This window comes from Schistocerca americana, chromosome 7 (assembly GCF_021461395.2).
Source record: "Schistocerca americana isolate TAMUIC-IGC-003095 chromosome 7, iqSchAmer2.1, whole genome shotgun sequence".
NCBI classification, from domain to species: domain Eukaryota; kingdom Metazoa; phylum Arthropoda; class Insecta; order Orthoptera; family Acrididae; genus Schistocerca; species Schistocerca americana.
The window spans coordinates 70,528,464-70,540,879 of record NC_060125.1 but is presented as its reverse complement, the minus strand read 5'-3'; the positions used below and the strand labels follow the sequence as shown (position 1 = coordinate 70,540,879).

Sequence of the window (12,416 nt, the reverse complement as noted above, 5' to 3'; positions counted from 1 at the left end):
AAACTGCAACTTATTTTAATAATTTCCAGGTCAGACAGGATATTTAGCTACTGCTGTACAAAAATTTGCTACTACACGAATTCCTCACCCTGACTTTATTTCTTTTTTATTGGACTATTTAGACTGATGACCGAAGCAATGTCATTACTTGACAGGACTAAAACGATATTTGACTAGCCTAAATTTTCTGATATTAAAGCTGTGCGACAGTCCGTGACTGGTGCCAGGACCCTTGCATATTGTGGGGAACACTATTACTTGCTGAGTTGTCCAGACACGTCCCACGACCATCCACGTAGATTATGTCTCTCCTGCTTCACTAACTTCACAGAAGCTATCGCACTTACCTTGCTCTACTAGCAATAATAGATGATAGCTTTTTGGATGTTAACGGCTGGACATTAACGGTAGAGGCAGGTATTGGCAAACTAGTAGTTTGAGTTTTGCCGGAAGCTGCAAGCGGATGGCTCATCAGGAAATAGCTTTGTTGGCGAACGGAATGGGCCGAGAGTCGAGCAGAAGTTCAGAATGCAGGCTTAATGCCTCACGGTGGTTTGTTACAACAAGCAACGCAAATGGGAATATCTGCTGTGTGACTGTGTATTTTTCCATCTCAGTCTCTGAGGTCCGTAGGAGAGTATAGTCCCTTTCATCGAGTATAGTCAAACCTCGATACATTGAACCTCTAGGGAAGCAAGATTCATTCGATACATCGGAGATTCAATGTAACGAGGTTTCAGAAATAAAATGGTTTACAACCCACGATTTTTACATTACTGTATTGTGTTTTTTTTCACGTTTGTGTGCGATATAGGCCTACCTTTAGTTCCGGCAATATAAAATACACTGAAGAGCTAAAGAAACTGGTACACTGGCCTAATATCGTGTAGCGTACCCGCGAGGACGCCGAAGTGCCGCAATACGACTTGGAATGGACTCGGCTGAAGTAGTACTGGAGGGAACTGACACCACGAATCCTGCATGGCTGTCCGTAAATCCATAAGAGTACGAGGTGGTGGAGATCTCTTCTGAACAGCACGTTGCAAGGCACCCCCAGATACGGTCAATAATGTTCATGTCTGGGGCGTTTGGTGGCCAGCGGAAGTGTTTAAACTCAGAAAAGTCTTCCTGAAGCCACTCTGTAGCAATTCCGGAAGTGTGGGGTGTTGCATTGTCCTTCTGCAATCACCCAAATCCGTCTGAATGCACAATGAACATGAGTGGATGCAGGTGATCAGACAGGATGCTTACGTACGTGTCAACCGTCAAGAGTCGTATCCAGACGTATCAGCGGTCCCATATCACTCCAACTGCACGCGCTCCACACCATCAAAGAGCCTCCATCAGCATGAATAGTCCCTTCCTGACATGCAGGGTCCATTGATTCATGAGAGTGACTCCATATACGTACACGTCCATCAGCTCGATACAATTTGAAACGAACTCGTGTGAGCAGGCAACAAGTTTCCAGTCATCAAGAGTGCAATCTCGGTGTTGACGGACCCAAGTCAGGCGTAAAGCTTTGTATCGTGCAAGCATCGAGGGTACACGAGTGGGCCTTCAGCTCCGAAAGCCCATATCGATGATGTTTTGTTGAACGGTTCGCACGCTGACACTTGCCCAGCATTGAAATCAGCAGAAATTTGGGTAAACGTTGCACTTCTGCCACGTTGAACGGTTCTCTTCAGTCGTCATTGGTCCCTTGCAGGATCTTTTTCCGGTCGCAGCGATGTCGGGGGCTTGATGTTTTATCGGATTCCTGATATTCTCGGTACACTAGTGTAATGGTTGTAAGCGAAAATCCCCACTTCATCGATACCTCGAAGATACTGTGGCCCGTAGCTCATGCCCCGACTACAACACCATGTTCAAACTCCCTTAAATATTGATAACGTACCACTTTAGCAGCAGTAACCTATGTAACAACTGCCCCAGACACTTATTGCCTTATATAGGCATTGCCGACCGCAGCGCCGTATTCTGCCTGTTCAAATATCTCTGTATTTGAATACGCATCGGTGCACCAGTTTCTTTGGCGCTCCAGTGTTGAATTCATGGGAGATTTTTATGCTTATCGTCTCATTTCTTCTGAAATAGACAACAGTTAATAAGTTGAAAATAAAATACTTCTATAGTAAAAATTAAATCCTGTAAAAGTGCACGCAATACATACATAAAAATTTTCAGACATCATTGGGTATAAATGTAATCCGTAATTTTGGGTTGCTTCAAATTTTTCATCAGCTGTGCGTCATCCCCTACCTCCTCACACTTATCCGCGTTCGCTCTCATTGTGTCGACAGCCGCTTTGGCCTGCCTGGCCGTCTCTGGCTGGGCTTCCTCGACCTCTCCCTACCCATCTTCCCCTCTCTCTTCGTCATAGTTGCTGCCTTCCTTTACGTTCGCTGCCTTCACAGGGTCAACAATATCGGCTTCTGCTAGTCAGTCTGCTACTCCGACATCTATGCCCACATCCAAGAAACTTCTAAACGCACGTTAGCGGTGTTAAAGTGAGTCACCACTTTCGTTCATTCAGACTCGAGGGTACTGGTAGGCGGTGTCTCCTGTAAGCATTGAATAAATAAAAACTACCGTCAGAATTACCACTAACCAGAGTCAGAATCAGACTAAGATTTTACATGCTTAACTATTAAACCCTTAAACGTAGCAGCTGCTCATTTTAACCTGTTGTCGGAAATCCACATGCTCGGAAGCAGTTGACTAGTTTGCTCCTTGACTCCTTGACGTTTCTCCACGTTTTACCCAGAATACTCTTACAGCTTACACTCGATCAAATAAATAAATAAATAAAAATAAAAAAATAAAAACACTGCCTCAAATAAAATCGCACCTGCACAGAGTGCGAGGGAACTGTAACGCTACACACAACTCGATGACGCATCTCATCGACGCAGGGAGGGGTAGGGCTGGGATTCCCCCATTTGCGCACACTTCGATATACATAGAGGTAACTTAGATATAGAGCTATTATCCACTGAACTTCGATATGTAGAGAAAAAAATGTGTCCTTCTCGAACCTTCCAAAAGCTTCGATATTAACGACGAGTTTTCTTCGAATTATGCAAAGGTTTTGGGCTTACAGAGGGAAGGGAGGAAAAACGAAATTCGATTTAGACAATCCTTTGATATATTGAGGTTCGATATATCGAGATTTGACTGTACTTGTAGTCTTTTCTCTTGTGACACAATTTATTTAGAGTAATTGGACGCTTATTTAATTTTGTAAGATTTTTTGTTAGAGGTGAATCGATAGATGGCAGGATGATGTTATCTTTTCTTTATTCTAAATTCCGCCATTTCTCTAAAATGTAAATGTCGTGTGACAACGGTCTCCCGTCGAGTAGACCGTTCGCCGGGTGCAACTCTTTCAATTTGACGCCACTTCGGCGACTTGCGCGTAGGATGGGTATTTGCCTTACGGCTGAGGGAAAAAACTCCCGGTCGAAAAAACCTCAGCTGTAATTGTCTGCCTGTTGTTCTGGCTTATGTATCTTATTATTACCTTAGTAGCCTTGATACTGTAACATTCTGATCTTGAAGAATTTTGTTCACGCAAATAATTTTTGTCCCATTCTGCGAAAGCTTAAATCTTGGAAAATATTGCCGATCTAGAGAACTTCGTCTCCTTCTGCAGAAACTGATTAGAAGTTCCTTCTGCAGAAACTGATTACAGTACTATCGCTCATTCAGTAGTTTTTTTCTGTATCAGGCTACTATACCATCCCAAATCCTTGCAGGTGATTTTTTGTCTGTTGACAATCTCACTGACTCTTCGTTTTCCACAGGACTGTTTTGGTGTGAGCCCTTTACTACTTCGGGAATTATGTAAGGAGGCAATGCCTGCCGGCCGTTGTGGCCGAGCGGTTCTAGGCGCTTCTGTCTGGAACCGCGCTGCAGCTACGGTCGCAGGTTCGAATCCTGCCTCAGGCATGGATGTGTGTGATGTCCTTAGGTTGTTGAGGTTTAAGTAGCTCTAAATCTAGGGGACTGATGACCTCAGATGTTAAGTCCTATAGCGCTCAGAGCCAGGCAATGCATACTTGAATTTCTTCACGTTAAACATTGCAGGATTGTGCTGCAGGAGTTATTTTGTAAGTCCGTTGTGACGCAGTCTTTTCGTCCGAGTAGTGATTTGTTCGTGTATTCTAATTGGCAAGTTTCTGGTGTTAGGTGTTTCGTAAAAGGAATTTGTTGGCGAGTCATCGCATAGATCTCCAGCAATTCTGCAAGGAGATGAAGTGTTACGCTAATATTTATAAAGTGGATTTTGCTGTGAATACTTGTTGGGGTTCACAACAGTGTAACTGCGGCGAGAAAAATTTCCATAGTCCTAATACGAGGAACGTACACTAATATGACAACATATTAAATACGGCCTAAATACAAGCTTATTGCAGTTGTCATATCTCGTACTATGTAGTCAGTTCAGTGGTAAATGGGTCCAGTTTTCTTTTCTCATTAACGTAGTACCATTATTCCTCGAATTATGTTTCACTAAAATTGTTACATTGTATTATAATCCAAGCTTTTCGGAGGAGTTTAGACGCAACATTCCGCATGTAGACCTAGCTGAATTAGTCGACACTGAAAGGAAATGTTAGTAAGGTGGTGAGTGAATACTTGGGTAAACACGTAGTCATAGACACAAATTAAAAGTATATCACGACAACTCAGTGCTTGGTTTGAATTTTCTTTTATTGGTTATTTGTCTTTTAATTAGTGTGGCTTTTTTAACTTTATTAGAGCGAAAGGTTACTTAGTCCATACACACACTGCACAACATAAACATTCACATAAATACTTATATACATGCACATGTATGTACATAATTTTTAACTATTTTTTTGACAATGTGTAATACAGCTCCAGAAACACATGAAAACTAGTGAATTGCACTAGCTTCGCACATGTAGCAGTATGTAACTACGCGCACACCACTTGGCTTGGACAGCTTTAAAAAGTCATGAACAAAAACATTCTTCGGGATTAGTCTGTATTTGTCCATGAAAACCTTGTCAACGTCACTATGTTAGTTGCTGAGACTGATCTTCATACACAGACAGAAAAACGCGACGAGGGACTTTATTTCAGCTAGTTTGCACGAAATAGCTATAAATTATAAACACAAATCGTCCGCGTGACCATTCTGAGTCACATATCATTTACTGCCTGGAAATCATGGCTGTGAGGCTAAGAACTACCTACGTACTAAAGGGGTGGGGATGGGTGTGAGAAAACAGTGTAGCCAACGATGCGGGAAAACTCATCTTCTAATCACCCAGCATTTGAGAATGTGAAAACTTAGTGATTTGTTACAAACTTTACACATAATTTCAAGCCTTTACTATACTTTTTCTCGCTGCCAACCCGCACAAACTGACGGGAGGAAATATTTTTTTTTTTTTTTTGCGTGCCATGCTTTCGTACTTGACGTAGTAGAGTAAGATGTTTTAATTTTCTACTTCTTTGCTGCTAACCGTATTCGCCATACAATTTCTATCATAGTACGAGGCAAAGTTCAGGAGAAATGACGTCAAAAACACTTCAGTGCGTGAGCAACTGCTGCAACATACACGTCTTTTTAACTTATTACTTCTTAGTACTAACACTATTCGCAACACATTTCATGGACGGTAGCCACATGTACAACTGGATGTATGTGAAAGATTATATCACTGTACAGCGCAAAGTTCAGGAGATATGACATAATAAACATTGAGCTGCGTGAAAATGAAACTGCAGAGGGAAGTTGGCTAGAGATACAGGTGTAACACGTGAACAAATACATTTGAAATGTGTTAAATATGTGTGAAATATATTTGTCATGTGCTTACGTGGGCAAATCCATGGTTAAATGCTCATCCTAAACCCCTGGAATGACTTCAACCAAATTTGTCATATTGATTGCTATATGGAGTGAAATGCTGTGTGGGTGAGAATCAGCAGCATCTTATTGCGATGATTGTCATAACGTGGAGAGCGAAGAGGGAACGAGGAGATGGATAGACAGTGAGCGGGAAGGAGGTGATAGACGCAGACAGGGGAGGAGGAGATGTGCAGAGAGAGGGGAAGAGAGAAGGGGAAAGGAAATGGACAGAGAGAGAGGAGAGGAGAAGAGAAGGAGATAAACAGAGAAATGAAGGAAGAGGAGATGGGCAAAGAGGAGGGAGGAGATGAACAAAGAGAAGAGGAAGAGGAGATGGAGTTAGAGGGAGGACGCGAACAAAAGCGGAAGGAGCAGATGGAAAGGAATGTGGGAGAAAATGGATTGAGACATGAAGAGTGGGAGATGGATAGAGAGGAGATGAAGCAGGAGATGGTGTAATAGCTAGATAGAAAATGTACCCGGGCGACACTGGGTATTCCGCTAGTTCCGACTAAATGAAATATACAGTACTGGCCATTAAAGTTGCTACATCAAGAAGAAATGAAGATGATAAATGGGTGTTCATTGGACTAATATATTACACCAGAACTGACAAGTGATTACATTTTCACGCAATTTGGGTGCATAGATCCTGAGAAATCAGTCCCCAGGACAACCACTTCTGCCCGTAATAACGTCCTGGATACGCCTGGGCATTGAGTCAAACAGAGCTCGGATGGCATGTACAGGTACAGCTGTCCATGCAGCTTCAACACGATACCGCAGTTCATCAAGAGTAGTGACTGGCGTATTGTGACGAGCCAGTTGCTCGGCCACCATTGACTAGACGTTTTCATTTGGTGAGAGATCTGGAGAATGTGCTGGCCAGTGCAGCAGCCGAACATTTTCTGTATGACCTGCAACATGCGGTCGTGCATTATCCTGCTGAAATGTAGGCTTTCGCAGGGATCGAATGAAGGGCAGAGCCACGGGTTGTAGCACATCTGAAATGTAACGTCCACTGTTCAAAGCGCCATCAATGCGAACAAGAGGTGACCGAGACGTGTAACCAATGGCACCCCGTACTATCACGCCGGGTGATACGCCAGTATGGCGATGACGAATACACGCTTCCAATGTGCGTTCACCGCGACGTCGCCAGACACGGATGCGACCATCATGATGCTGTAAACAGAACTGGAGTCATCCGAAAAAATGGAGTTTTGCCATTCGTGCACCCAGGTTCGTCGTTGAGTACACCATCGCAGGCGCTCCAGTCTGTGAGGGGTAAGCGCAGCCATGGTCTCCGATCTGATAGTCCACACTGCTGCAAACGTCGTCGAACTGTTCGTGCAGATGGTTGTTGTCTTGCAAACGTCCCCATCTGTTGACTCAGGGATCGAGACGTGGCTGCACGATCCGTTACAGCCACGCGGATAAGGTGCCTGTCATCTCGACTGCTAGTGATACGAGGCCGTTGGGATCCAGCACGGCGTTCCGTATTACGCTCCAGAATACACCGATTCCATATTATGCTAACAGTCATAGGATCTCGACCAACGGAAGCAGCAATGTCGCGATACGATAAACCGCAATCGCGATAGGCTACAATCCGACCTTTATCAAAGTTGGAAATGTGATGGTACGCATTTCTCCTCCTTACACGAGGCATCACAACAACGTCACCAGGCAACGTCGGTCAACTGCTGTTTGTCTTTGAGAAATCGGTTGGAAACTTTCCTCATGTCAGCACGTTGTAGGTGTCGCCACCGGCGCCAAACTTGTGTGAATGCTCTGAAAAGCTAATCATTTGCATATCACAGCATCTTCATCCTGTCGGTTAAATTTCGCGTCTGTAGCACGTCATCTTCGTGTTGTAGCAATTTAATGGTCAGTAGTGTATATCCAGGTGACTCAGCTAGTTCCGTTAACATATGTAAAATGTCGTCTTCGTTGAGAAAGGACTCACAATTAGTAGCGGTTATTTATTCTAACTAATATGATTTGGTCTCAGCTTGTTTGATAGTTCAAATGGTTCAAATGGCTCTAAGCACTATGGGACTTAACACCTGAGGTCATCAGTGCCCTAGACTTAGAACTGCTTAAACCTAACTAACTTAGGGTCATCACACACATCCATGACCGAGGCAGGATTCGAACCTGCGACCGTAGCAGCAGCGCGGTTCCAGACTGAGCCGCCAGCTGTTTTATAGTTTTTAGCGTCCCCTCTGTCGTATCTTGCCACCCTATCGGAATGGCACCAGTTGAGAGCACGACGAAAGACGATATCTCAATGAAACGTTGTCGTTGCAGGAGGACCAGGACTGGGGCTTCGTGGCGATGGTGCTGGACCGGCTGTTCCTGTGGATCTTCACCATCGCCTCCATCGTGGGCACCTTCGCCATCCTGTGTGAGGCTCCAGCTCTCTACGACGACACGAAGCCCATCGACATGGAGCTCTCGTCCGTGGCCCAGCAGCAGTTCCTGCCGGACATCGACTTCTAGTGGACGACCGGCGACCTCCGACCGTCTTAAGGTGCCGGCTCCACGAGACGGGTGTCTGCGACGAGCTGATACCGCCGAGATTTGGGAACCTAGATCGAATAATAAAAGCCGTCTGCTTTTGTGCTGAATCTATTTACATCAGCGAATCGTAGTAATGTTAGTGGACTCCGCTGCCAGTTTACGCTGTCGTGTTTACCAGTATTTCAGTGAGTGAAGCTTCGAGTTGACTGACAGTCTGGAGCTTAATCCAGTTACCTCCACCGGAAACCAAAGATATTTCATTAATGCGAGATGCTGTGTCCCAAGCCATTCCGTAATTCACAATATACGGAGAATCACACCACTGCTGTGTCGCAAGATAGAACAGTAACTTCAAAAATTGTTTACTGGTTGAATATGAAAACCATGCGGGTAAAAGGTCCTTAGACTTTCGACATCCGTGAAGTTTCCTTCCACTGGGAGTATGTTAGATCTCTGCTGTATCTTATAACAGCTCAAAAGAATATTTTACAATAGCTACAATTATGGACGTCGTAAATAGGTACCAGTTTTCAAACTGTAACCTCGCGCTAGACATACCCCTATTCAGATCTTGCTACTGATTTTTCATATCAGAATTACATTGAGACATGCGTTTTTTATTGCAAGTATGGAGTGAATGAGCTTTATACTTGGGCTTCTGAATTAATGGACCCGTATGTGACACAGGATTGCTTAAAAGGTATTCGAATGGTACATAAATAATTTAATACTTTCACATACATCATCGTCATCGCCCATGAAACAGCTGTTTATGGACTGAGACGGATAAAAGGTATTATGCACATTCAAATCTTGCCTACCCGGATATCTACATGAAAATCCAGTGCGATCTTACGCACTGATCAGGAGGAAATATTCTAAAAAAAACTGTATTTTACATTTATGAACAACAAGTATTTCAATTTTTTTTAAAGTAGTTAGTAATCTTGACGTTAAGAGTGTATTCTTCAAATATTCGCAGATATGAAGTATAAACGCACACACGGATACGCCACAAAACATCGAAAGATCCGGAAGCAGCTGCAGGAGGATAACTGTAACACATTACGATAATGTTAGTGTTCGTTAATGGATCTACATACACAGAGGCTGCGCTGTAACTAATGCACTTATTGATGGTATTAAAAAGAGATATGTATTGATACTGAAGGCATGTCGACTGCAGTATTTATCATTCGTCCAAATTTCGCAAAGCTGATGCCTTATTTGGCAAATGTAATGTGAGATGAGCACGTAAGTTACTGAATGAATCTAATCACAACATTCCGCTATAGATCTACATTTTTCCCTTGTAAGGGCAGCTCGTCGCACACTTCCTGCCAAAACCGCCGCAAAAATGCCTGAGAGCAGTGCAACATAAAATTTTAGTCAAGTATTAAACGTATATCATGCGGCTCTTTTGTTTTTCGATTGAAACGGATTTTCTTTTATTTGCATTTAACTTGCAACTGAGGAAAGCCTCATTCTCTTTCTTCACACTTTTCCGCGAATAACAGAACTGAAACTTGTAGTAGATACAAAGTTCGTCATTGAAATATGACGTAGTAGTACTACCGAACCGCACGTGTTGCAGGATATAACATTAGGTTCGTAAATGTGGCCCACGAATCACGAGGTATTGAATCATAATTCCAAAGTATTTAATCATGTTTAATATTTGTCAAAAATTATGGACAATTCACGTGGTAGAAAATAAAATCAGGAGTGTTGAAGATAATAGCTCAGTTAAACAATTTCACTAAACTAAGTAACTAAAGTTTGTAAAAAAAATCATTGTCCGGCGGAGTGATTAGATAAACTGACATTTTAAAATTCTTATGCCGTTCTATTGATGGGGTGTCGATTATATCAGCTTTTACAATGTCTGTGGTTTTTTGTTTCTGTAGTGTGATAAAATGAAAGAAAACGGTTGTTTCTCCTCTCTTCACATTCATTCATCACAGCTACATTTCATATTTAGGCATTATCCATTTCAGTTAGACATAACAGTTAATCAGCTTGATGTCAAATCGATATCCCATCTCCCGAGGCGTAATTTAACAATAAACGCGTTACTAAAAGAAGATCAAATAAATAGATATACTGTTCATTATAGCGCTAGCGAAACAATTGGAGATGGGTGTATGCGTGTAGGGGAACGTAATTACCAAGTTTAAGTAGTACAATTCCTAGTCATCTGGACAACAATTAATTCACTACTTCATGATTTTTTATTGCTCTTTATCTAACTAAAAGTGAGTTGTGAATTAAATTTCAGGTATCTGAATTTTTTATTATTGTCACACTTCACGAAAATAGTATGACTTATAACACATCCTGTTTGCTCAGTGAGTACGACTGAGTTCTACACACATTCATTTTTCGGGGAAAAAGAAAAAAAAAGGTTTCTCGTAGCACCACAGATATAAAATGCTTTGGTGGTCCAAATTAAACAATTTCATTTGAAATACGATTATTTGTTGTTACATGAAAGTCTCGTTACCACTGTGGACCTGCCATATACAGTAGAGTTGAAAGATGTAAAGTTTATTATTCACGCTTTATGGAAAGTTGTATTTTCTACTTTAGTTCCTGTTTGGTCTTTCTTGCCAGTAAACAATACTCCATATACGGTCTAAGTTGTACTCTTGTATAAAATAAGAGTTTTTTCAAGACTGATACAGCTCTGGTTTCCTGTACGAAACGTTTGTAGCCGGGGCTAGAATGTCTTACATGTTCCAGTTCATCAATTATTAACGAAAAATATAATTTTAACAGTATTTATGCATAATTATTCTGTTTGATGTTCTCGGCATTCTGATTACTGTACAACTGGTTTCTTTAGTAGGTATTCATGATTAACAAGCTAAAATATTGTCAACATGTTAGTAAATTTTTGCATTTTCCCATGGTGTCGTGCCAAAGAGACCGGTATGAAGTGTCGATTTTTTCGACGTCATTTACATATAGGTGTGTGTGTGCACTATACTACATATTTTTGTAATGTACTGTGTAATATTCTTGGTGGATAAACTATTACATATGAGGAAACTTTCAGTGTTGTTCTCTGCTTTCTGTTGGCTGTACGCAATATGATTTTCCATAAATTTACTACATATCTGTAGAAGCAATCATAATGTACTTTGCTACTATAATGTTCTGTTCATTTATTTAGAGGTCAACTTATTACAAAATTTTCAGTAAGAAGGGTAAGTTACAGAAGAAATACAAAATCGAGAAACACAGCATCGAAAACAAAATCTGAAAACGCCAGCAGATCTGTGTAAGTTGTGGTAGTTCACAAAACTAGGAAAGAAATTACTAGCAAGTGTTTTAACCCACTAAATGTAAGTACGATGATGTATACAATTGAAAGTTGCTCCGTTAGTGCAACAAGAAATTTTCGGCACGTAATTACAAGTCACATTCGCTGTACACAGGGGAGACAACTTACGCGCACGTTTACTCTGGAGGATAAAACAGAAAATGTAAACTCCAGTGAGGAGAGTGCACTAAACGATTGGGCTGCCGCAGAGCAATGGAAAGGACTCTGTAAAAGAGACCATAGGACTGCTGACCAAATGGCCGAGCAGGACTTCAGTTGCGTGAACTGACTCACATTCAGATCAGGGGGGACAGCCTATAAAAACAAAGGGAGGAAAGTACTGTTAGGGAAACGTACATGTGTATTGGTTCAAGAGCATCAGTTCCCTAGTCGCAGTATAGTAAAACGATCGTGAAAATTTAAAAAAAAAGGTCTTATGTGAGTAAGGAGTAATTTGAATGTGACTTACAGGTGTATAAAATGGCAATAGACACCACATCCACTATTGCATCCAACGCGTCTTAACATAGGTCTGATTATAGTATGTTCACGGATATCTTCTGGGTATTTTGGTGTAAGGGACCCCACAACCTCAGGTGGCTCGTTACATTTTTCGTCTGGTTCCTTGCTCCAATTAGCTCTTCATCTGTATTACACTGAAAATAGTGCACAGCATGG

At 41.9% G+C, this 12,416-nt stretch overlaps 1 protein-coding gene across 1 annotated transcript in view; it reads left to right on the top strand.

Moving 5' to 3' along the window:
* The window catches only part of LOC124622709 (acetylcholine receptor subunit alpha-L1), a 565,111-nt gene extending 553,671 nt beyond the window's left edge, over nucleotides 1-11,440 (top strand). The window contains exon 9 of the mRNA XM_047148499.1: nucleotides 8,201-11,440. Within this exon, the coding sequence (XP_047004455.1) occupies nucleotides 8,201-8,392 (192 nt within the window). The 3' untranslated portion in view covers nucleotides 8,393-11,440. The remainder of the gene's footprint in view (nucleotides 1-8,200) is intronic.
* Nucleotides 11,441-12,416: the final 976 nt, after the last annotated feature.